The sequence below is a fragment of the Mirounga leonina genome, unplaced genomic scaffold (genome assembly GCF_011800145.1).
Source record: "Mirounga leonina isolate KUSES-001 unplaced genomic scaffold, KU_Mleo_1.0 Mir_201, whole genome shotgun sequence".
Taxonomy (NCBI): Eukaryota; Metazoa; Chordata; class Mammalia; order Carnivora; family Phocidae; genus Mirounga; species Mirounga leonina.
In genome coordinates, this window is record NW_023270504.1 from 15,225,457 (window position 1) to 15,252,767 (window position 27,311).

At 35.5% G+C, this 27,311-nt stretch overlaps 1 protein-coding gene across 2 annotated transcripts in view; it reads right to left on the bottom strand.

The window, feature by feature from the left end:
- The window catches only part of PIK3C2G (phosphatidylinositol-4-phosphate 3-kinase catalytic subunit type 2 gamma), a 344,923-nt gene that overhangs the window by 88,195 nt on the left and 229,417 nt on the right, over positions 1 to 27,311 (bottom strand). For both annotated transcript variants that reach the window (XM_035028133.1, XM_035028132.1), the window contains 2 exons: positions 18,277 to 18,433; positions 10,994 to 11,103 (listed from right to left, as the gene is read on the bottom strand). In XM_035028133.1, the coding sequence (XP_034884024.1) occupies positions 10,994 to 11,103; positions 18,277 to 18,433 (267 nt within the window). The remainder of the gene's footprint in view (positions 1 to 10,993; positions 11,104 to 18,276; positions 18,434 to 27,311) is intronic.

Genomic DNA, 27,311 nt, shown 5'->3' on the forward strand with positions numbered 1-27,311 from the left:
ATGGATGTTGAATATAATTAAATACCACTTTCTGGGTTGGCATCTATCAAAGTTATGATGCAATGCCTTCTAGACTAATCTGTTATGTCCTCAGTGTTAACAATGTAGTTCAATAATGTTTAATAATTTTTTCCTCAATTTTATAAAGCTCCAAACCCATTTATCTTGTTGTGGTATTAGACTCTTTAAAGTAAATTCCAAAATTTTCCATTACTATACATCAATCTAGGCCAAAATTTGTTAAATAAGTTAAAATATGACTCTGATCATTATTCATTTCCACAGTGTTCATGTTCCTAAAGATATTCTTTGACTTTATGAATTTATGGGTATATTGTATAATATAAAACATTCATTTCTTTTCTCATTCATAGTTTAAAGAATGAAGATAATAATAGTAGTATGAGTACAATGCTAATCATGATTTATGGAGACCCAACCATTCATTCATTCATTCATTCAACAAATATTTACTGAACATATTTCATGTATTGTGGTGGAAACTCTAGGGTGACAGCATGTACTCTCTTCTCATAAAGATCTGCTATGAACCATATGTCCTAAGTTCTGATGTACTCACCTTCACAAAATCTCAACTACATCCATGCCTTACTCTTACACTGTCCAACAGTTAAGATCTAAGAAGACTTGAGATGAAGGATGAACTTTTATGATAAGCCTATAGTTTTAGGGTAGACTTTCACCTAAATCCATCTCCTATTTCATAGGTGACAGATTTAACAGGTCAGATAGAATAGTGCTTTTTAATATGACCCAATCTGGGACTGGGGACCTGAGAGTAGTGGGTTACAGGCCTCTGCAAGGATCTGATTTATGCAGGTGGTAGCCCCTACCACCTGCATAAATCAGATATATTTTGTTTAATGGCAGCATCAGCAGGATTATACTTTGGAGTATCCTCATATTACAGGTTCAAAGCCCCAGTTGGAAGGACCCAGTTCTTAAATTTCTTAAGGGAAACCTCTAGATCATCCTGATAAACACTTCTAACTCTCTGCCAGGCACTGTTCTATGTGGTGGGACATAGAGGTAGAGAAAAATCAGATTTCTGCCCTCAGGGAGTATATATCCTTTGGCAAGCACTACACTGAATGCCTTATGTTAATCTTTTCATCCTTATAAGAAAATAGTAAAATTATTTTAGCAATAGATTAAAAAAAAAAAAAGACCAAGAAAGGTTAAATGAATACCAAAGGTGACATTATTTAGAAGGTAGTAATGAAAATTTCAACTCACGTTTATCTGATTCCTGTCTTTGCTCTCATTGTGGATTATTTATAATAAACAGTCTTTCAACTTTGTCTTTAAGATTAGCCAATTAAATAGATTTAGCATGCAATTCTTAGGTGGAATAAAGGCACTAAAATAATGATCCTTTAATTTTTACATAAAAACAAACCTTAGAAAAACATTTAATGGTATTTTTTATAGCCAGGGAACATAGTCCAAAGGGTTATACAATAACCATAAAATCTTAAGCCTTATGTCCTATCTTAAATGTGTACAAAATCTATACTGCTTCATAATATATTCACCTTTTCATATGACTTAAATATTTTAAATTGCTTATCATTAGAAACAGCTGCTACGAACAGGTTTCCTAGCTATGTGTGTGTGTGTGAATGAGCAATTGAGTTTATCAGTCTCAGAAAACTGGGTTGAATCCAGGAGGTCTGATCTTCCACATCAGGTTCAACATACAGAGAACAGTAGTATTTTTTTCCTCAGATTAAATATTATAATATTTTTTGAACTTGCATTTATACAATATGTGACTGTAAGGGGCAAGTAGTTTTCACTGCTTTGTGAGTCACATCGGAACAACCACTGAGGAGAGGTGTCTAACGCTGTGGAACGACAGTTGAGCGAAGTTTCTGAGGCAACAGGATGGAAATTTCAAGAATATATTCTTATTGCTGAAGTTGTTTATATCATTTTTGTGGTTTGATAGAATACCTGTTTTACTAACCAGTCTCTTCAATAGTCTCAGGGAAATATTTTCAAAAGACTTTATCTGTGAGGGAATTTGTTTAAGAACATTCTCATTTTACCATTGACTCTGTAATTTTATCATATATAAATAGAAAAGTTTCAAGTGACTCATACTCTCCATGAACAAATTTCTTCATCTAACCTCCAAACTTCATTTTCGTTGCATTGGTTTTGGCATGTGTGATACGTACAGTACTTTTTTTTTTTTTTCTTTTTTTGGAGTTACTGATTGAATGTCCAGGTTCGTGAGTCATTCTTAACGATTCAGAGGGAACAATGACTTAATACAACTTTGTCACAATTTCTTTTATTCCATGAAGAAAAATAATAGTTCAATGTTGAATTTGTAATCTCTAAAATGTCTTCCCAAAACTTTCTCATACTTAAGCCTGTAAAGTGCGCTATCAAGATAATTCCTACTTTGTTACAAGTTTATACTGGAACAGTAAGTATTCAAACCCATATTTTTAAACCAAAAAACCAATACCATTCTGAAATGAATTCAGTAAATAATCATTGCTGATGCATCCTTGGTATACAATAAAACAAGTTCATCTCTGTGCATTTTTATTTTTAAAAATTCAAGATTGTCTGACATGAAAAATAGATGACTGGCTACACATGTATGTACACATATATGAACACAAAAATTTAACCGTCTTGTTCTAACTTTTATTATTATTATTTTTTAAGATTTTATTTATTCATTTGAGACACAGAGATACAGAGAGAGAGAGAGAACATGGGCAGGGAGAGAGGCAGAGGGAGAAGCAGGCTCCCCGCTGAGCCAGGAGCCCGATGTGGGGCTCGATTCCAGGACCCTGGGATCATGACCTGAGTCAAAGGCAGACACTTAACCATCTGAGCCACCCAGGCACCCCTTGTTCTAACTTTTAAATAAAATGATATTATGAAAGAATATCTCATGGTAATCCTTGTGGCTTTGATGGCCTGGCACCCTAATTTGAGATACATGGTTATAAGCATTTAGATATTTTCTTGTTAAACATTTAGATGTTTGGATATTTTCTTGCCATATTCTTTCACCTAACCTGAAGACACTAAGTTAAAAAAATCTATATTTATCTGAGATTATCAGAGCATTAAGAGTTCCACATGTCGGATTTTTCACCATGTGAAAAATTACCATGTGATTTTGCTTAAAGTCCTGGGAAGAGCATCTTTTATGCAAGAAATCAATTTTGCTCTATATTGAACTCACTTATTAGTTCTGTCCATGATCTCAAGAAAGTCAATTAGCTTCCAGGAAACTCAGTTGTTTCATCTATAAAACATAGGTGATGACTAAACCATGCCGTTTTCCCAAGACTGTTGACAGAATTGAATTAGGTAACATATGAAAAGTAATTGGAAATAGAATAATATTATGCAAATATTATTTCAGAAAGCTTACTACCAAATAAGTAAAGAAATGAATATATATGAGCCCAAAAGGTAGCAAACTACATAGAGGGATACAAAAGAAAACAAATGTGCAGATTTATGGTTTTTTGGAAAATGACTTGTGGTAAACTCTTGAAATCCTACAAAAAATAAATTAGATAATGATTAAAACAAGGGGCAGGTTTATCTTTCTTTCTTTTCTTCCTTTTTTTTTCTTTCTCTTGCTTCATTGTTTAGAACTTAGCTTACAAAAAAAAAAACCAAAACACAAAAAACTTTGCTGTGTTCCAAGTTAAAGTTTGCAGTCTTCAAAATTTACTTACAAGGTTAGTGAGCCTTATGTAAATGTCATCACAGGCATCTAACTCTGCATACAAACAAGAATTCTAGGCTCCATGGTCTTGACTATCAATAAGTAATTCTTACACTTTCTTAGGGAAGTTACTTAAAAAAAAACACAACCAAATCAGAGCAAATGGAAGAAAGGCCTAGAAAAATGTTGATGGATTGGTCTTATTATATGTAAGTATTACACCAGTGAAATGATATTCCAGGTGTCTATTCCCATTGACCAACCCCCCCCACCAAGCCAGCTTATTTTATTGATGGTATTAAAATGAAATCTTACACAAAGCAGGAAAATAAATCTTAACATGCAATAATATAGAAAAATCCACAGTGATAAATGGTGCTATAATTAAGGTAATAAAAATCTTTAAAATGTGAAAAAAATATATTTAAAAATAGTAAATGACTTCAGTCATTTACTACAATAAGAGTAGGCTGATGCAGGTAGCTGTGGTGGGGTGATCGGCTGTTGTGAAACAGCGCCATCTGGACTATTCATCTCTTGTTAACTAATGACTTCTGGCACTCTTGGTGGGTACATTGAACTTTCCAAATGCTCTTAGCCTTTAGACTGATAGTCTCCTAAAGAGTTAAAATATCTTTTTTTTTAAAAGCTAATAGCTAAGGTGTATCATGACTTGATATTTAGGGAAATTGGGCAAATTCTCAGTGTAGCATATATAATTCAAAAACAGAGACTCTCCTATTGCAGAAATTTAGAACAACAGCTAAGCTATCAAACATTGTAGTGAGTGTGACTGGGTCACGCAACTTAGGAAATACAGCATTGTAAAAGGTATTATACCTGCAGTTAAAAAAGTAATTTATAAAGTCATTTAGTTCAGATTTGTTTTTATAATTCATTTTTTTTTAAATTGGGAGACTTTCACAATGAAAGGGAAACTTCCACCTGTTTGAATTTGCATTTCTCTTTGAAATTTGCTTTCCTAATTTAGGGAAAGTTGGACACCATGATTGTTAATTTCTCCAGGTTCTGTTGTTTTGTTTGTTTGTTTGTTTGTTTTTCTGGTGAGCATTTATTTCTGTGGGTATCAATGGTTAATCTAAGGCAAAGGAAAATTTTGACCCATATTTGTGGAATTACAAGAATCCATGAGATAACAATTTGCCAAGTATTTAAAAAGCATCAAGAAAATTTAATGATAAAAGAATCCAGGGATCTGCATCCCTGTCCCATATTTTCTTTCTCAATTTTGAAGAGAAACAGACAAAAGGCCATTGAACAGTGTTTTGAGACATTTGAGCACAGAGTCTCGTCTCACCCTGTAGCCATGAAAAATAACTAAGGAGGAGTGACAGAAACACTGGGAGTTTCTGGCATTATGTCTGCACACTGTAGGTGGCTCACAGACTCTGGCTCTGTTAGGAGGAGTCCAGGAGCACTCTTTCCAGATGGCATCGACATTTCCAGTGGTTTATAGTTATACTTGGGACAGTCATCATGCCTGCTCTGCACTTGAGTGGCCCCTCATAACTAAGATTGTTCTTTCTAAAGCTCAAAATTCAGAGAAGAAACTCTAGGCTGTTCTTTTTCAAGGGGTGGCCCATAATAGGTGTAAGGATGGGCAACAGAATCCATGATGGCTTTGTGTGAAGGATCCTGTCCATCTGGGACAAAGGCAACTAGTTAAGTCAATTAAGACTGTTTCTCTTTGGAATTTAGACTACAGTACTGGGCAAAAAGGTCGATTAAACAGAGTAGAAGATCTTTGTTTCCACTGGAAACTAGCCAGGTCCCATTGGTTTCTGGGATTTGTTAGGTTATAGTTTGCGTCCATATATACCCTTTTCTCTAAGGGTATCAGATAGAATCTCTGGTTCTTGCTACCAAAATACCTCATGAATACAAATTTTTTTTTTTTTAAAGTTTGGAGTTTTGTGTTTTGCTTCAAGCTGCCTTCAGTTTTAGCCGAAGGACAGGAGATCTTATACTTATTAAACCAAAGAATCTGTGTGGCAGGCCAAATGGAATATCTGGGAATACATGGAAAATTTCCTCTCACATTTTTGGAGCAGAAAATGAATGAAGTGAAAAGCATGATCTGTATGTGGGAGGGCAGGTAGGCAGGGAAGTTTATGCTTAATGATCCCAGTCTGGTCTGTGAAATAGTTATCTGTTTCTAAGGACAGCTAACCCGAGGTTTGAAAGTGATTGAAAATTCTAAAATAACCCATTCGGACAGCATTTTAATGGATCGTTGCCTTTGTTGCCTAGCAGTGAGCTTGGCAGAGATATTACATGAGAGTATCAATTTCAGGAACTGAGTCATGAGACTTTCTTGATTCTATTCAATAGCACTCAGCTGTAAGGTGAGTAGAAAAAAGTAAGGGAAGCAGAGAGAAGAGTTGGCAGTGCTGTGAAAAATCTTTGTGGCCAGTAAACCAATTTTATTCTCATTTTCCTCTAAATACCATTAATTATAATACAATTTTTAATGCCATGTGGAGTACAGCATCTTCTGAAACTCTTACGATCAGCTCTTAACCCTGAATGTGAATACCAAAGAATAAGATAGGATCCTATGTGGTTCATAGATTGAGTACTCTCTTGGAGAGACAGGAAAAGTCATTTCTTTCTTTTAAGTCTCATACAATGTCAAGAGGGCAGCCTCTTAATGCTAATACTGTAGTCAAGACTAGGGTACTTAAGGTAGCCACACATGCTGTGTCTCAGAGGGCTTAGTCCTCATTCATGGCCCAGATCTGTGAGCTTGGTGGTGGTGGTGGTGGTGGTGGGTGGATTTTCTTATCTTATTTTTATTTCTATTTTAGTACTAATACCAGAATAAACAGCGGCATAAAGCACTTTTAGCCCATCAGAACAAAGAGAACAAGGACTTTAAATATACAGGAGTGCTCATAAGTATATTAAAAGAGTTAATGCCACTCATTGAAGTACCAGCACTAACGCTGAATCCATTACATAACTTCATTTCTCTTTTGGTAAATTATGTGCACTGACGTCTACACTTCAAGTACCTCCTTAAGTTTTGGAATCCATGTGATGTCAGAGAACACAGCTTAAGATAACGATATTATATACATAGAAAAATAAGCAAGTGCACATAATTTTTATCATTAATTTTAACCATGTGGATCATGTCATTAAAGGTTCCACTCTTGTTTTTAATTATTCAGGCTACTTTTATAAATTCACTCTATACATTAAGTATTGACAAAAGAAATATTCTATAATCAGTTGTAAAAATTATAAGTAACTTTTTAAAATGGTTAAGAATCTCAGTCACAATTAATTGAGGTTTCTTGAATCTCCATAATAGGTTCTTCACAGTGCTGTGTGGTAGAAAAGATTCTCAACACTTGATCTACATTTGCTTACCAAAGAATTTAGAGAACAGGTGGAGAGGCAAACTCAAAACACATTAAATCATATCTAAAAATAAAGGTATGTGATTGAGATTATAGGATAAAATATATTACTGAGACAGGCTCTTGGAAGTTAAAAGGAGAGTGAGTCTCATGCTCCCATGAGAGAAATCTTTCTCTGAGCAGACAAGGGGAAAAATAGAGAAAGGTTCAAGACATCTGTTAAAGGGCCAAAACAGAAAAAGGAAAGAGGGTGACTATTTTGGAGTCACTAGGCAAATTATCCCATGGTGGTCCCCCAGGGTGGCAATTATAGCAGATCTTAAACCAAACATCCAGGAGACACCTGGTGATGGCACAGAGATAATAGTACTGGGAAGGGACATCTGTCCTCTCTCAAGGCTTGGGATATTCAGGATATGAGGATTATTGCCTGAGAAAAGATCTACTTTGTTCAAACTGTAGCCCAACTGGGCTCTAAGGGACCTTGAGAAAACTATGGTCTGAATTATGAACCAGCCTATCCCAAGAGCCTGCATATGAGAGACATGGTTTTGAGCACACAGGGTGGAGTTTAAGACCCCCACTCTGGAGCATAACCCCTGGATACACATTGTGGTTCTGTCTACAGCTGGCTATATCCTTTGGCAAATTACTTAACCTCTCTGGGGTCTCAATGTCCTAATCTAAAAATGTACATTAAAATGATATTATCTCACAGACTTGTTATGATGATTAAACAAGTTACCACATGAAAAGCACTTAGAACAGGGCCTGACACATAAGAAGTACTATGTTAAATGTTAGTCATTGTTATATAACTTTTATATACTTAATGTTTGATGTTTACATTGGATTTTCTGTTAAACTTTTAAATATATCTTAAGGGCAATAAAACTTGTTTCACATTCAGATATTTTTAAAAGTGGAAAAATGGGACTATGTCCCCTATTTTACTTGGGAGAAACTGGTATAACCAACCAGTATATTAAGATGATATACTAGACAACATGTAATTTAGTAATAAATTAAGTATAGCAGGAAGTAGTACATGTTCTGTAGAATTATAGAAAAAAAGACTAGTCACTACTAGAATAATCTGAGGTTTCATGGATGAGGTACGAATGGTCCAGCATCTCAAAGAATAGGTAGAACTGAAAGTTAGATCAGACTCCCCCCTCTATTCCAGTAATTTTATGATTCCTTGGAAGCATTTCTGATGCGTTAAATAGACAAAAGAGGAATGAATGTATATTGAGAAAGTTATCTACCCAGAAGATGACTCATTTGGGAGTAATGGAGGTGGGGTGGATAAACCTTGATAAAGACAATCAGATCATAAGGTCCTGAAAAGTAAGCGGTAGGAAACGGCAAGTCAAAGACAATTATTGAACAGAGAAAGGATGTGCCCTCATTTAATTGACTAGATGCTTTTTAAGTCTGCAATGGAGAACAAGTTTTTTACCATAAAGTTGTAGAAAGAAGTTTAATTAACAGAACATACTATCTAACATCTGAAAGTGAGAAAATTAGCCTGGCAGAGATATGCAGGCAGGATAATGAGGTCTAGCTCACTGCCAGGAGATTAGTGGTTTCAGATCTACTTCCCATATTAGTTCACAATCTCTTGAATAGGAAGAGGAGATAAATCAACGTAGGAAAGCTCACCCATATCTAAGATTCTGCTTTTTACAGATCTGGATGTATCAGTTGAAGTCAGGAAATGTGGAGGGATGGAACTCTGGTGGACAAATAAAATGGCCAGAGCCTGAAAGAGCTTTTCTTCATCCAATATATAGTTTTTTCCCTTTGCTTTAAATGGTAGTAGAGACTATTTGTAAACTATCTAAACAATGACACATCAAACACAAGCTTTAACCTAATCACATGTTTCCAACCTCTACCTTTATTGGACCTCTCCATGCTCCTCCTCTGTCTCCCCACCTGCTTCCACTGACACATCAATCATTGTGCCTGTTGTGCAGTAGCTCATTTTAAAGAAAGGTATCCCACTCAGATCCTAATGGAATAGCCTGAGAGGGGTGTGTTTTGGTACCATGTGATCTTAGGATGGAGTTAATTGGACTGGGGGTGAGCAGCTAGTGTGAAAGTCTGCTTCCTGCTGATGGGATCCCAGGGCTGTCTTGAACTCCAAAGGACCTTCCAGGCTCTGGGACAGAAGACCTTCTGCTCTTTCTGAGGCAAGTTGTTAGCCTTTCTCTTGGATTTCTTACACAAATCTCCTGCTCCATTAGTTGAGGCAACTTGAGGGTCATTATCCATAAAACCAGGGATCTGGAACACTTACGAAAATCTTCAAGCTAGTGGCTTTGGCCACAGATGATTGTCAACTAATATTTGTAGCTTTCTAAGTGGACATAAACAAATGCTTCTTTCAGAGATAACTTTTACGATTAAAGGGCATTTTTAAAAATTATTATGTTATGTTAATCACCATACATTACATCATTAGTTTTTGATGTAGTGTTCCATGATTCACTGTTTGCGTATAACACCCAGTGCTCCATGCAGAATGTTCCCTCTATTAAAGGGCATTTTTAAAGACTCAAAAAACCTACCAGACTCCACTAAAGAATCTCTAATGGTAGAATTTCAGAAACAAATTAAGTAGCAGGAAGGTATAGTTTTGGCAAGGGCTCTGCCTGGTGTTCCTTAATGATATCATATTGTTTCCAGTATTGAATGTTGAAAAACCCTAGACCAGGGACTTTTATGGTCCCTAATCGTAGCTCTGTTTCTTACTACTTCTTTAATCGTGGGCAAGACCTCTAATTCTTTGAATCTGTTTCCTCATTTGCATATTTATTGTCAGAATACAGTATAAGGGCACCTCCAGTTCTAGTATTCTCTAATTATGCCATATTGCTTCTACTCAACCACAATAGCAGCCTTTCAATTAGAGTTCACAAAACAAAGATTCTTTGCAAAAGTGAAATTCATCAAGTATGTAGGATGTCCCAATTAACTCTCATTAGTCCATTGTAATAGAGAGCCTTCACTATACATTCTGGAAGGAGGGCAGAAAAAGTAATAATTGGGTGGGAAAGATTTTGTAAATACTGTTTTCCTCAGAAGGACAAAGCATATATCCATTAAAAAGAGTATTATCTGTACTTATAAATTTTTTATTAAAAGTATCAGAACAAATAAAAAGTAGACTCAAATAAGAGTTAATATTAAGAAGTTACAGGAAAGAGCACTGTATTTCTCTACTTAAACTATTTACTATGATAATAATTATGGCTAACATTTATTGAGCCCTAAAACTTGCTAGCAATTATGCTATCCATTCAAATATTGAAGTTCAAAGGAATCTTCTATTATAAAATGCAGCACCCTTTTGACAATGATTTTGAGTCCAATTAATATTCACTGTATTCCGCCCAGACTCTTACTTTGATGTGCATTAGTGTTTTCCCAGCCTTGCTTAGTAAAAAATAGATTAAAAATAAAAGATAGTTACCAAGTTTCTAATATTTGTATTGCCTTAGAGATGAAAGTAGTGAGTCCATATCTCATCATAAATCTCTTTTTCTAAATTGTTTTCCTGGACACAGTTCAAGTAGAACAACCAATCTATTTATGTCAGCCTTGCTCTTTTTAGTGACCTCTTATTGAGCAATGTATTAGATGAAGAGGCTGGGTAGCAAACAATAGCATGCTACAAAAACACTGACTAAGGCCTTCTGCTAGACATTCACATTGCTCCCTTTCCATCCCCTGGGAAAGAAGACACAGGCTGGTTCTAGAAATGACAGCTTTATACCAATGATTGTTCACCCTGAAATCAACTCAAATGTGAAACATGTATCTGTACACATGAGTGTATGTACATTCATACATTCACAGCTAATCTTACTTGGTAAAATGACTTGTTGCTTCCAGGTCTGTGTCTTGTGGACGAAGATTATTATACACATATTTCAGGTCTTGGATTCCACCCAGCTCAGGCAATCCTGCATGTATCATCTTAGCAAAACAAACAGAAGAAAAACAAAAAAACTCAGAATAAACGTAAATCAAATCTTACTTAGTCAAGTTTGGTTAAGCTTATTTGGTTAATTCTACAAATACATATAAACTTAAATTTACATAACAACGCTTTTCAGTTTGTAAACATGCATGGATATAATTCATGTTTTTTTTAACTTCCTGTGTTTACTAACAGAAGCAACAAACAATAATAATAAGAAGAAGAACAAATAAAGTTGTCAAAGTGCTTGCAGATTAATAATTTAATTTTATCTTCATCATAAACCAGTGAAGTAAGCGTGATAGTATGATTAACCTCACCTTGTCTTCTTGTAGAAGAGGAATATTCAGCACTGGACAGTAGACTAATTAGGGTTCTAGTGTCAGAATCTCTAGACCTACTATTTAAAATCTGAATAATCATGAAAAAAGTTTCTTAACTTCTTTGAATCTCCATTTTCTCTTTTAAAGTAGAGATAAGAACACCCAACATGTTCTAGGGCAATCAAATGGTTAATGAATAAGGAAAGGATTTATACTTATAAATTGTTACACAGAAATTATATTGCAATACCCATTTTAAAGAAGAAAAACTTAATCCCCCCAAAAGTGTAAGTGAAGTGTCCAGATCAAATGGCGTGGAAGCACAGAGTATAAAACTCATCCCTCTGGTTCTTAATCTTACATTCTTTCATGACTCTATGACTCATATCCTAAAAACACAATTTTCCCTAGTTAAGTGGTGATTCCATTTATTAAAGATTATTAAAACAATGAAGTAAAGATAAAATTATACTAAGTCTCAGATATTTTTTTCTGCCAACCTTTGGAAACGTACTGTGTTTATACTATAATGTAGACTGAAGGGATAATATTCATTTTAGTTACAGGCAAAAATAAAGAAAATATTTTTTGAGAAAAAGATCTTTCTGAAATAAATTTAAGCTTTGAAAAAGAAGAAGGAGGAGGAGCACGAGGAGGAGAAGAAGGAGGAGAATGTCAACATTACCTCTATGACTAAGATGATAAATTATTTCCTGTTCTGGAATAGAGGCACTCTTAGAGTGGTGGGAAGTTAAGAACAATGCTACTAATGCTAAAAATAAAGGATAAAATGAAAATATGGCTAGGAAAGATGGGTGAAGTTGTGATTGACTTGATGAAGTTCAAGCGAGAAAGAAATGGATTTGAACTGTTGTCTTTCCTACTGTCCCCACTCAGGCAGAGGGAACAGCATACATAGATGTACTGAGGAGAGCAAGACATCTTTCTTTTTTTTTTTTTTTTTTTAAATTTTATTTATTTATTTGAGACAGAGAGAATGAGAGAGAGAGAGCATGAGATGGGGGAGGGTCAGAGGGAGAAGCAGACTCCCTGCTGAGCAGGGAGCCCGATGTGGGACTCGATCCCGGGACTCCAGGATCATGACCTGAGCCGAAGGCAGTCGCTTAACCAACTGAGCCACCCAGGCGCCCCAAGACATCTTTCATTAGTTCACAAAAAGAATTCCAGGAGAGCTTCTGGAACATAAGATATCCTATGGATGGGTGACAAGAGATGCGGCTAAAGAGTTAGGTAGAGTAAGATCTTTTAGCAATATAAAAGTTTTGTACTTTATCCTAAAGGCGAGACAGCTCTTTTAGTGTTTTTAAATGGGCATGAAAATAACTGAATTGTGTTTTAAAAAGATCATTGTCGTTATTTATGGAATGTGGATTAAAGTGAAGCTGAATAAAAGACTAAACTAGGAGAATGTTTAGGAATAAAGAAAAAATATAATTTATTGGATTTTAAAGATATGTAGGAAGTAGAGTTGGATAATTAATTGGATATATTTGGATGGCTGGGTGGAATCTAAAGCATATAGCTGTAAATATAGATTTGGGAGTCATTAACAGTAATTAAAATGATGAAATGGATCAGGTAGTCCTAGAAAGGTGTTAACTGCTTCTCCTCATGGATCATCAAAATACATGATATCTAAATTTGAGCAAATTCTCTTCTCCTATAAATTCCTTTTTCCTGTTTCACAGTGCCATTTAAACTGCCACCATTGTCCAATTAACAAGAACTTCACATCTTTGATTCTTCTTCCTGACTCCCGATGTCAGTTACATTATTCTATAAAAACCACCTCAAGGATCTCTTGTATTCATTCCCCTTCCCACTGCAATTACTATCCTAGTTCAGCTCCTCATCTTCATTAGCTTAGTAGCTAACTTGAGTAGCCTTTTTCTAGTTCTTTAATCCCTCTCTCTCTAATTACATAACTTCTGAGTTATCTGTTTAAAATCCAAGCTAGATGATGGTACTCTCTTCATCAAAAGCAAAAAAACTTCTAGGTTCTCAGATGTCTATATATCAAAGTCCAAAATCCTCATTCTGGTCATAAATGTCTTTTATAATCTAACTGTGATCTGTCACTTCATCTATTTCTATATAGGTCTTCCTTTGTACCACAGACTAGGTATATTTGATTATCTCTATTTCCAACACATGTCATGTGCATGCTCTTCGAGCCTCCACACATATATTTTTCTCTCAGCCAAGATTCCTTTCCTCTCCCTCCTTATCTATTGAAATTCCTTTTGAAAGCTCAGCTTAAATATGTCTTTCTTTTTGAAGCACCACGGATTTTCTTGGTAAGATTTAATTACTGCTTTCCTTGTACAGCAATCCAATCTTGGTCACACCTCTTTCAAATACTATGTTTTGTTCACATATATGTTTATCACATTCAATTTGAAGTCCTTTGAGGACAAGAACTGAGTTGTTATTTGATGTTAAATTGTTTATATTGTCAAGCTTGGTGCCTTGCAAATAGAACTTAGTGAAAGTCTGTAAAATAATGCATGCTTGCATGCATGAATAAATGAGTGAATGAATGAATGAATGAAAAAAAAATGTCTGACCTTGTAAGGCACTAAAAGCCTAGAAGTAGCAAGTTCAACCCTGACTATGAAATTTAAAATCAACCATAGAGAGTATATTTCCAGCAGCAACTTAAGTCTAGATTAGGCTTTATCTTTTCAGTTTTGTACTAGTTCTAGAGACATCTGGGTACTTATTGTGAAAGTTTCCCCTTTATCAGACTATGATTGTCCATTTGCTAAGAAGAGCTTCTTCCTTAGATCTGCATTGCTTTCTGATTTCTCTGGATACTCAGAATTCACCTGCTTGCTTAGAACTCTGTCAAACATTTTCTTGGGAAGTACACCCTATACATACTCCTTCTTCTCCCCCCACTCCCATTATACACCAACTGCCAAGTGTAGATGGCTTCAAAGTAGATGAATCCAGCTCTCTCCTTGTTATGTGGTTGATTGAAAGTAAACAAGTGCAAGCTTTGCCCTTGTTGAGAGAGGAGACTGAGTATTGTGACCCTGCCATCGGAGTATGGATGACCTCACACTGGGGTCCACTTAATCATGTCTGTTCTCTGACTCACAGAGATGTGGTTCAAGTCCCTCTTAGCCTCGATTCCAGGGGTAATAACTTTATTTGGGGCAATAGGAAAGGGAAAGGGTGGCTACGCTAGTATAGGTAATGAAAAGATACAGGTGATAAACAGATCATTTCCTTTTTAAAGGAGAGGAACACTTCAAAATTTTCAACTTCTGTTCTCCTCCTACTAAGTCCAAAGCTATTTTGATCGTTATGCTTAGGGAAACAGACACTCTTTGCCACCACATAGAGCAGTTAGAAAGATTTCTTCTGGGAAATATCTGATATAATAATGGGTGTGATAAACATTTTAAACTGGGTGAATGGTCCCTGTGTTCTTTGGGAGCCTTCCATAATAGCTGATATTGATTTTTTAATGAGAGAAAAGCTGATGAAATACAGGCTTTTATGTTAGTGAATTCAGCCAGCAACACTCTTGGGTCTCCTACAGATGTTTTGCTTTTCAGCAAGATGGGAATTTCATGGATTATTTTTTCCCTGCTTCTCCCAGGAGTAAATAAAAAGGACTGTGGATAACTGGAAATATGCTGTTCTCAACAAGGGATGAGCCATTAACTCCATAGTAGATTCACCAAACACTTGTGACTCATAACCCTGGATACAGACCATTCACAGAAGATAGAAGTTATGACCCATGTCAATTATTTCTCAGGTTGTAACTGGGTCATGGAGTAGTAGATTGAGTTCTTTTAAAAGAAGTTAATACAACAAGAGTCAGTTTGAGACAGAATTGAAGGAAATATTGATTACTTACATGGGCAGAAAATAATCTTTCACAAATTTAAATTCGGTTTTTATTTTATAGGAAACTATGCCAGAGAAAATGTGGTCCTGAAACCTTTACTGATGCTTTGGTTATCTACAGAATCCCATAAGAAAGAAACCTGAAAAGCAGAGACTGGAGAGGTAAATGACCAGAAACAGAGGCAATAACATACTACTGTTTCATATGTATTTATTCATTGGTCTAATTTGTCAACATTGCTCCTGATCTGTTTCAGCTTCTGTGAGAGTCTAAATCTAAGATTATTTGCTTAATCTGAATTCGTGCTTTTTACTGTCAAAATTTCCTCCTTAGCCTTGAAGTCAAGACTTGAATAATTAGAACATAGGGAGATTTTTTGGGCATACTATGTAACAGAAACCTTCAACATTTGATTTTAATATTTTTTATGAAAAATTACTTCAGGTACTTGATAAAACACCATCTACTTCTTTTAAGTGAAATAACATTATATAAACTCTTTACATTATAGTTGTTTTTTTTTTAGAGATAGAGTGTGCACGTATGTGAGTGGGGAGGAGCAGAGGGAGAGGGACAGAGAATTTTAAGCAGACTTCCCTCTCAACGTGGAGCCCACACGGGGCTTGATCTCATTACCCTGAGATCATGACCTGAGCCAAAATCAAAAGTTGGATACTTAACTGACTGATCCAGCCAGGTGCCTTATAAAAATAACTTTTTATATATTATGACACATGTGCTATAAGTTTTCTTTTTAGGTAAGTAGAAAAGTTTATTAAACAAGAGAAAAAAGCCCAATAGCTTTTTCAATCAATTTTTTCAAATGGTTGTCCTTTTACTTAATATGCTCACTTTTGTTATTCAGCATAATTTTAGTGTCACCTGAGAAATAGCATAATCTGTATTTGTGCTTTTCTACTTTGGGTTTATTTTTAAAATGTCTGTGGTTGGTTCAAGCAGTTGTTAGAGTATGGTACTTACTCTTTGTATGCAGTTATTTATGACATTATAGACATTTAAAAAGGCTGGACACCTCATTTATTGTATACATGAATTTTATCTTCCTTACCATAGTGAAAATTTTAAGGCTGCCTAGGTCTCATATGTTAATGTATCCTCACAGTTTTTGGCATACAGTACTCATGAAGTCAGGGATTCATGATTTAGAACCTGTTAGAGACCCAGAGAATATTAGAATGATACTACCTAGATATTTATATGTAAATGGAGTCAAGATCACAGAGTTAGTCCTTGTAAAGTTTCCTTTGTGGTATGAACACAGATTATGAGCCATAAGCCATCTCATAATTGCAATATGGCCCAATAGAATTGGGAGATAGAATGCAAATCTACCAATATTAATCATTAGCTATTATTGGAATAGCCAACTTGAAAATTCTGGAAATGGGAAAAACTACATATCCAGTTCACACATGAAGAAACCAAAGTGTCTTTATACATGAAAGATGACATGTTTATAGTGTTTTTTTAAAATATCTATTTTTTAAGACAGAGTAAGGTGCATATGTTGTTTGAAAGTTAAAACAAGGATCCAGTCAAATCTTCATTGCAACAAGGTCAACATTTATTCAGCACTACCCAATAGAACTTCCTGCAATGTTGGAAATGCTTTATAACTGTGTTGTCCAATATGGTATCACTAGCCATGTGTGGCTATTGAACACTTGAAATGTGGCTAGTGAGACTGAGGAGCTAAATTTTAAAGTTTAGTCAATACTAATTAATTTAAATTTAAGTAACCACACATGAGTAGGAGATACTCTATTGGACAGTGCTCTTTTGGATTAATAGGATCTAGTATAATAAAATAATTGAACCCTACCACATGACAGGCACTGTGTTAAGTGCTTTATATTAATTATCTAATAGGGTTATTATGAAATATAAATCAATTAATACACATAAAACACTTAGTATAATGTTCATGCAAAACATTCACTTTTAGGTCATTTATTCATCAATCCTACAAGGTAGATGCTATTATCTTCATTTGATAGATGAGAAGCATCATCTTATTGGAGTTAAGTAAGAAGTCTGTGCCCTTAACAGCATCTGGTAGAATTATTGTCATCTGAATATTCTAAGCCAGCTGTTTTTTATGATTGCATTGGCTCCAAACACCTTCCTGATTTACCAAAGTTGTGTTTCTCTCCTACATTTTGCTACAATTACTAGTGTGTATGTTATGTGCCTAAAGGAATCACCCCATCCTTCTCCCAGAAGATATTTCTATCAGATCCCTCTCCTTTCACCCTGTATATCTAGTCTCCATCTCTTTAACATTGGCCAGTGGAATGAAACTTAAATTTTCCACTGTAAGTCAACAGAGAGCATATAGGAGCATGACTAAGTAGGAACCAATGTACACCACTAAATGTACTACTCTCTGGTTGAGTTGCTAGGAAGCTGTCTTATATCTTTGACCCCCAGGTTCTTAATCTGGAAAAAGGCAGAGATTGGGAGGGGAGCCAGGAAAAATTCTTGTCTGGTCTACATCATTGGGTTGCTATGGGTGTAAATGAGATAGTATTTTTTAAAGTACTTTTGAAAAATCCTTAAGCACAATACAACTGATACAGTATTCTAAATTACTGTCCTTAATCTAGTATTTTTTAAAGTACTTTTGAAAAATCCTTAAGCACAATACAACTGATACAATATTCTAAATTATTGTCCTTAATCTTTAATCAAAATATACTGAGATAACCCCTGAATACATCAATATTATTGTGAATAGAAATGTTTGAGACAATAACTGTGAACTAATGGAATGAATTATTAAGAAATGTGTTTATAAATTATACAATGGTACTTTTAGCTTGTTCATTCCCTTCTGGTTTGAATAGCTCTTTGGGGAATGCCAAGCCATTAGAAAAAATAGACTACTGAAAGAGAGACATAAATGAAGTGTATTATTTTTGTTTCCCCAAGGGACTTACCATTTCTAATAGGTTCAAGAGCAGCCGACTGTGCCTTCTGACAATATTATAAGCTTGACAGCAAAGCTCCACAAAATCTTGGAAATGCTGTGGGTTTTTCCCACCCTCTGTAATAAAGTACTCCATCTCTGAAGTAAAAATAAAAGGCGCTCGGTCCCTACAAACCCAAAAACAATAGCAACCATAAGCAGGAGGAGAAATGGTGTGTAGAGCTCAATTAGGCAGTTACAGCAACTTATTTTCATTTAAATTTTTTATGTTATTTTCTCTCTACTCTAAGGAATGGAACCACCTCCTTTATGGGATAGCTGGAGAAACTTGCTAATTGTAGGGTTTGAATAGTTTAGCTGGGCTGCAACAGAAAAGGAAGAACAAGTTATTTTATAATATGGTCTCAAATATTTAATTCCAAGTTACATTTAATGGAAATATTATCCATTAAAAATTAATCTAAGGCCAATTAATAACAAAGGTGATTTTACAGAAACTATATTGCTAAATTGTTGCTAAATTTTAAAAAAATAGAACACACCATGTATTTGACCTCATGTTTTGGGTTTTTTTTTTAAGTTTTCTTTTTTTCTTTTTTTGTCTTAGAAGATATTGACTCTTTAGGGAAAAAGTTTCAGGTAATAGCTAAGATATGTAATGACAAGTTCTTTCAAAAGGCAATCTATGAAAAAATTTAAATTCATTGTCATATGCTTTGTAAGGGGAAAAAAAAGGAGGCTGTATTTCATTTCACACTAGGCCCAATAAAAATATTGATCAGAAAGAAGGAAATATGAGCAAACCAATATGAGTTGGTAGGTAAATAATATTGCCTCCCGTAGTCCCAAGGTTGAAGAAATAGGAAAACAAAGGACCAGAGAAGTGATCGTGTTTTCTCTATTTTTGTCATTTTTTTTTTCTCATGTTCTTTGAGACATGAAGAGACCCAAGATAAAGCAATAGCATTTCTAAGAGATTAGCCGAGGAGGGATTGGAAACACTTCTCTGTGATATGAAGAATAATGATGAAACAAACCATGCTGATACTATTTTGGCTTAAGGTCCTCCAGAAACATTTGAGATGGGAATACAGTTTTGGGTAAACATTGTTTTTAAAGTAAAGATTTTTGAATGAATTGAAATAAAACATATTTTAAAATTTGAGCCTAGCAGCCTAGATATAATTAAGGTTAGTCTAAGCAATAATTGAAAAAAGTCATGGACTATTGAGAAAGCCTCTTTTTTTTTTTAATAAAGACTGATTATGTTCTGTATTGTTGTATGATTAGCATTTGAATAAAAATACAATAGAATGAAAAATCTTGCTAATCTAACTTAGACGTGTCAGAAGTGTAGATATTCAGATCAGAAAGCTACAACCCAGGCATTTTGTAGCTGATCTGGATCAGTAGAATCTGACCACAGGCAAGTATTTTAAAGAAAATAAATAATCTACCTCTGTTTGATTGTAATTATTTTATTTTATTTATTTATTTTAGCGATCCATGCTACCATTGACTGGCGGGGAGGCTGGTGTAACAATATCTTAACTTTATATTCATTCATTCATTCATTCATTCATTCATTGAACAAACTTTATTGAGCACCTAGATACTGAGGAATGTGTCTTAAGCATCAAGTCCAGGGGCACCTGTGTGGCTCAGTTGGTTGAGCCACTGCCTTCGGCTCAGGTCATGATCCTGGAGTCCTGGGATTGAGTCCCGCATCAGGCTCCCTGCTCAGCGGGGAGTCTGCTTCTCCCTCTGACCCTCCCCCCCCATGCTCTCTCTCATTCTCTCTCTCTCAAATGAAAAAATAAAATCTTAAAAAAAAAGAATCAAGTCCAAATTTCAAAATGTTTGCCTCAAATACTTTTATTTTTGGCCTTCATTGATTTATCCAATCTGTATGCTATGAATTTACTTTATAGCCTTGTATTTTAGCCAAGCTGGAAGCAGAGCTATTGAAAACAGGAGATATACCGTGGGTTCTAATCCCAGACCTGCTGTATCTCAATTTCCTCATCTCTGAGGTCGGTAATACCTAGCTCTTAGAATTGCTGTGAAGATTACTAAAAACATGTACACAAATGCATGACACATAGAGAAGGCTACACACTTTTAAATTGCTATGATTAGAAGCTCTATGCAGGGGGCACAGATTTCAGGCCCTTGTTAGCCATGTTTTCAATCATGTTCTAGCACTTACTACTTCTGTGATTCTGGGCAAGTTACCTGTCCTCTCCATGCCTTAATTTCCTCCTCTGTAAAATGAAGACAAAGGCAGTTGACTCTTGGGACTTTTAAAAGGATTAAACAGGTTAAAGCATATAACAGAACACAGTCTGGCACATAGTGAGCACTCAATTAATGTTAAATACTATTATTAGTCCTCAAACTAATAAAAATGAATGGGTTCTCAGAGCTGAATTTTGTCATAACTAAATCTCCTTCTCTCTACAAAAATGCTGCCAGTGAATTTCCATCCTTCCTTCAAGGTTTAATTTACTCCCAACAACTCCATGTAACCTCTTTGTCTGCAAAAACCCTTAAGTGGACCTTTGAATTTGGTAGCACTTTTTCTATATAGCTCACACATGTAGTCATCACTATCGCTAACGTTTTACTAGAGTTTTAGCAATATTCCAGACTTTCATAATCAGAAAAAAATATATTTCTATGTATAAGAATTTTCCAATTTTTTTCCTACTCTTTTTTTTTTAAAGATTTTATTTATTTATTTGAGAGAGAGAGAATGAGAGACAGAGAGCATGAGAGGGAGGAGGGTCAGAGGGAGAAGCAGACTCCCCGCCGAGCAGGGAGCCCGATGCGGGACTCGATCCCGGGACTCCAGGATCATGACCTGAGCCGAAGGCAGTCGCCTAACCAACTGAGCCACCCAGGCACCCCCTACTCTTTATACTATATTTATTTTTATTATATTGAATGGAACTTTTGAAATAATTTTAAGAGAGTCTTAAATCATACAACTTCCTTAAATTTTCTTTTCTAATGTGATATATATCCTTTTTTCTTCCATATGCTTGACCAAGTGGATTTCCCTTGGAAAGTTGTTGTAATTATGCTCAGGTTCATGTGCTAACACATTTCCTCCTTCCATGGTAACCACCATTATAAATCAGATGAAGAAACACCACAGCAGAAAGTCAAATACACAAAGAAACATATCTAAGTTAGAGAAAATATGAACTAATAATAATATTGAAGGACCCAATCTTAGCTGTGTTTAAATATTATCATAATCTAAATTTTCAGTGGGTCCAACAAAATAAAATGCTACATTTTTTCTATATGACTTGCATGACTCACTTCTGACCAATCTTTAAAATGACTTAGACTAAAATTTTCTATGAATGGAAAGAAGTTGCGCACATGAAACAGAATCCTATCCCATCCCTACAAGCTGTAAGAATCGTAGCTGGAATGTGCTTTATCAGTTCACTCAAATGCAAACCTAATCAGTGGTCATAGAATTAATGTATTGGAGACTATGTCTGGAATTTAAGCAATACTTATAAATCTGAGATATAAATTGGTTGTGGCAAGAGAGAAGATTGGAAACTATTTGATCTCTTAGAGTCCATACTGTTATTGCTGATTCATATGCTGAAAACCTCCCACTTGTAGCTGGACAATTTTACCAGAAATTTCTTGTTGTGACTATCTTACTGTTTCTATTTCCAGATTAGTAGTTTTACTATTATTTGCCTAAGCCCTACCTGTTCTTGCTTCTGTACCTTTTACCTGTATTGTTTCCTGCTTCTGGCCATGTTTCTCTCTCTCTCTCTCTCTCTCTGCCTCTCACCTAATGTCCTAATTTTTTTTCTAGTAAGTCTTCTCTAATTTACCCATCCTTTGCCAATTTCTCTCCTACTTTGCCTTATCTTTTAATTTAGCCCTACAGCTAATATATTTCATTCTTTATAGTCTCAATTATCTTATGACTTTTCCCCCAAATGACCTGTGTGATTTTCAAGGGGAGAGACATTATTTTCTTTCCTTTATCTACTCTTAATGTTTCAAACAATATGTTGATGGTATTCTGCAATGGATGCAACAGTAAATATATATAGCTCATGCAGTGAAAAAGTTAGATAATTTAACATTTATGTGGGAAGGCCATGTGAACATCTTATTTGTTATAATTCTGTCATTTCGTTGTCAAAGTTAATCTTTTTATTAACTTATAATCAGTCCTTCTCTGAAAGTATTATCCTGTAAAAATGCTGAGAATAATTTCTAGATGTCCAATATAAGTGAGAAGTAAGTAGTACTTTAAAAATGCATATATACTTGAGAAATTTAAGGATATTTCTGTTACAAACAAATACTAATTATTAAGGAGACAAATAAATTCATTTGATATGGGGAATAGCAGGACAATTAATAATTTGCTGTTTGTTATTATTTATGCATTAACTCCCCCTTTAACCATTTTGTAGATGTAATCTCCTTGTATAAACTCATTAGAATACTAAGATCATCATCATTGCACTGAGAGTGCATAAGTTTTCAGGATATGTCTCTCCATTAGGTGACTTTAATCCAGCTAGGGAGGCATGCACCCAAAATGTTAGAGTACTATAGTTATTTATCAACAAATATTTATTGAGCATCTACAATAGATATGTGTGAGGCTTATAGGTAAGGTTAAAGATTTTAAAAATAAATATCCTAAAAGCAATAAAAACGTATTGATAATAATGACAATGTTTTGAAAAGGTCCCTCCAGCTGTAACATGGAGAAGAATTTGGAAAAGGGAAGGTGTATGTGAGTAGATCAGATAAGAGACTTTTGCAAAAGATTTTGATTAGATATGAGCATAGTTTAGATTAGGATTGTGTTATGCAGATACAGAGAAGTGGGAAGACAACAAATATTTTGAATCAAAAACCAAGAGGACTTCATATGGTTCAAAATGAAAAGGAGAAGAATGTTAGGAACACCTTTACATTTTTGGATTGTGTGTCAGGAAGACTATAGTGCAATGTTCAGAGTGGGTTCAGCTTTGAACGAGTTACTTCTGAGGTGTCTTTGAGACATACAGGAGCAGATGACAATGAGGTATTGTGATACTTATTTTCAGACCATAAAGAAAAGATCTAGCCTGGAGGTAAAATTTTGTGAGTTAGATTACTACTTTGACTACCTAAGGACTTCAGGACTCAAGAAACAACATGGTGGTGAATTCTCTGGGTGTTCTTTTTGCCACATATATTCCAAACATAGAGCTCAAGGAGATGGCAGTCTGAAAATGCCAGTGGGTGCAGACAAAAAAAAATTACCAAGAAAAGCCTGCTCTTTCTAGCCAAAGGCCCAGGAAAAGGGTAGCCTAATGAGACAAAAAAATTTTAGACAATAACCACTCTACTCCAGCCAAATATTGCAGAAAAACAAACAAACAAACAAAAAACCCCCCAAAACATAATTCCACTCCCCCACCACACCAGTGAAGGCTCTAAAGGGATCCTAAAATTCCATTTTCACCAAGTTGTAATGAGGGACCTCAGTCCCCTGTCTGTGTGGTATCAGGGACAGTTGAGTAAGGAACGGGTATTGGTGGAGGTGTTACAGGATTTCTTTTTCTTTAGTGTCCTCAGTTCTTTGTCACGCCGCTTTGAAGAATGAAGAGGAAGGAACAGACCAGGGAAGTGTGGAGGCAGGAAAGCAAAGTTTATTGAGCCATAGTTATTGAGTGATAGTACAAAGCTCCCCAAGAGGGAGGGGACCCGAGAGGGTTGCCACCTGAGTTTCTAAGTCTAGGGGTTTTTATGGGCTGGTTGGTGGGCTGTTTTAATCTGATTAACACTCCATGTGCCTGTCATCCAATCAGGTTTTTGTCATCTACCTATCATGTAGGAAAGAGTGGAGGGTTCCTTCCAGGGTGGTGTAAAAATCTTTTAAGTTTGGTTTCCTCTTAGGGCAGGAGCCTCTTGTCCCTGCCTGCCTTTCTTCCAACTATCCTGCATTAGAGGGGTAGACAAATAGATCATTTGAACAGGATAAATAACAGAAATAAACTCATGCAAATATGATTTTTGTAACTGATTTTTGGTGAAGGTGCAAAAGCAATCCAGTGGAGGAAGGATATAGGCTTTTGATCAGATGATACTGGAGCAACTGGACATTCATAGGCAAAAAGAGATCAAAACCTCATACCTAATATAAAAGTTAACTTAAAGTGGATTACAGACTTAAATATAAAATGTAAAACTATAAAACTTTTAGAAAAAAATGTAGAAGAAAATCTTTGGGATCTAGGGCTATGCAGAGAGTTTTTAAGAGAATAAAAAGACAAGTTATAGACTGGGAGACAGTTTTTGCAGATCACATAGCCAGCAGAAGAGTAGTACCTATAATTTATAAAGAAGTCTCAGAATTTAACTGTAAAAGAAAATCAAACAATATAATTAGAAAATTGGCAAAAGACATGCAAAGACGAGAAGAGGATATGCAGATGGTAAATTAACACATGAAAGAATGTTCAACATCAGCTGTTAGGGGAATGCAAATTAAAACCACAATAAGATATCACTACATACCTATCAGAATGGTTAAAATAAAAAGTTAATGACAATACTAAATGCTTGCAAGGATATGGAGAAACTGGATCACTCATACATTGATGTGTTAATATAAAATGGTATAGCTACTCGGGAAGACCACTTGGTAGTCCACTTGGTAGTTTCTTAAACAACAACAACAAAAACGTGCAACTGATGTACAAAAGAAAGGATTCTTGAGATGTCTTTGGTGCAAAAAGATGGTTTTAGTAAAGCACAGGACCTGTGGGCAGAAAGAGTTGCCCTGTGGTCATGAGGAGTAGCCAATCATATAATTTCAAGTTGGGAGGAGGGTTAGGGATAGGAATTTGGAAGCAAGGTTTCCAGGACCCGAAGGGGGTTGGTTTTGGTAGGAAAAGGTCATTTATCACTGTCTAGTAAGACCCTAGTCATGAGGCCCTGCAGATGTATATCAGTGGGTCATATGCTGGGGGGATGATTGCCAACATATATCTTGGGGGTTAGAGATAAAAGAAGTTTCCAAAGGAATTTTTATATGTTAAAGTAGACTTACAGGATCCTGGGCTGCTGGGATAATGTTAAGCTAAGACTGTGATTTGCTCTTAGCAAAGTATTAACTTCCAGGCAGCTGAGTTTCTAGAGGAATGTCACTCTGCCTGTTTCAAGAACTTGTCAATGGGTTGTAAGTAGTATGAAAATTTAATTTTTCTTTTGCCTTTGTTTCCCACATCACAACTACCATACAACCTGGCAATTGTATTTTTGGAAATTTGTCTCAGAGAAATGAAAATTTATATTCAGACAGAAGCCTATACATGACTGTTCATAGTAGCTTTATTTTTTAAAAGATTTTATTTATTTATTTGAGAGAGAGAGAGGGGAGAGAGAGCATGAGTGGGGGGAGGGAGCAGGGGGAGAGGGAGAAGTGGACTCCCCACTGGAGCAGGGAGTCCTACATGAGGCTCGATTCCAGGACCCTGGGATCATGACCTGAGCCGAAGGCAGACACTTAACCATCTGAGCCACTCAGGCACCCCCATGGCAGCTTTATTTGTAATACCTAGAAACTGGAAATAATCCAGATGTCCTTCCATCAGTGAATAATTAAACAAACTGTGGTTTATCCATACTATGGGCTATTATTTGTCAATAATAGGAACAAACTATTGATACACAGAACAGCTTGGGTGGCTCTCCAGAGAATTATGCTGTGTGAAAAAGCCAATCAAAGGTTACATACCATCTGATTACATTTACATAATATTCTTGAAAAGACAAAATTATAGAAATGAAGAACAAATTAGTGGTTGCCAGGAGATAAGAATGGAAGGGGACAAGGGTGAGAGGAAAGTGAATATGACCATAAAAGGGCAACAAAGAATACTAGGGGCTTTGAAACTCTTCTGCATCTGGACTATATCAATATCAATATCCTGGTTATGATAGTATACTATGATTTTATAAGATGTTACTGTTAGGGGGAACTGGCAAAGGGTACATGGATTCCTTTGTATTATTTCTTACAACTGTATGTGAATCTACAATTATCTCAAAATAAAATGTTTAATTAAAATTTGTATGAGTCATCTGGATATTGATACTGATAGAAGACTTGGGTGGCTGATACTAGTTTGGTGGAGACTGCAGGGAGTTAAGAGAAGAGGGTTAAGATGAGTCTTGCGGAATTTAACATTTAGTGCTGTGGTACAAGGGAATCTCCTGTATTGAATACTGAGAAAGGGAAAAAAACCAGAGAGTGATAAACTATTCAAGAAGGCAAGTGGAGAGGCATTTGGAGGAAGGAGAAGTCAATACCACTGAAATCTGCTGATAAATCAGGTAAAATGAGGAATGGATTTATTGAATTAAACACTATGCAGGTCATTGTTGATCTTATCATTTTTTAAAGATTTACTTATTTATTAGAGAGAAAGAGAAAGAGAGAGAGCGTGCACCAGGGGGAGGGGCAAAAGGAGAGGGAGAGAATCTCGAGCAGACTCCCCTGCTGCTCAATCCCAGGACCCTGAGATAGACCTGAGCTGAAATCAAGAGTCAGTTGCTCAACCGACAGAGCCACCCAGATGCCCCTGATTTTATCATCTAATAAAGCATAAAGTCAGATTGAAGTGGTTATGGAATGAAAAGTAAGGAAAAGATGTCAAGAATTTAGACAACTCCTTGAGGAAGTTTGTGATGAGCAAAGTGGTATGGAAATTGGGCATTTGAGACAAGGTTATTTAAACTTTGGAGAGACAAGGATATTTAAAAGGATTATTTAAGACAGAGAGGATAAATATGCAAGGAAAAACGAATTATTGATAGTATAATGTATGTTAGAAGGTGAGTGGGAAATGGCTCTAAAGCACAATGGAGGGATTGGTTTAGAAGGGAAAAACAAATCTACTCTAACAGGAAGGAAGAAATTTATGTAATTAAGATGTAATTAAGTTTGTGAGTTTTGTATTGAGTAGAAAAGCAGGCTCTGTTATTGTTTCTATT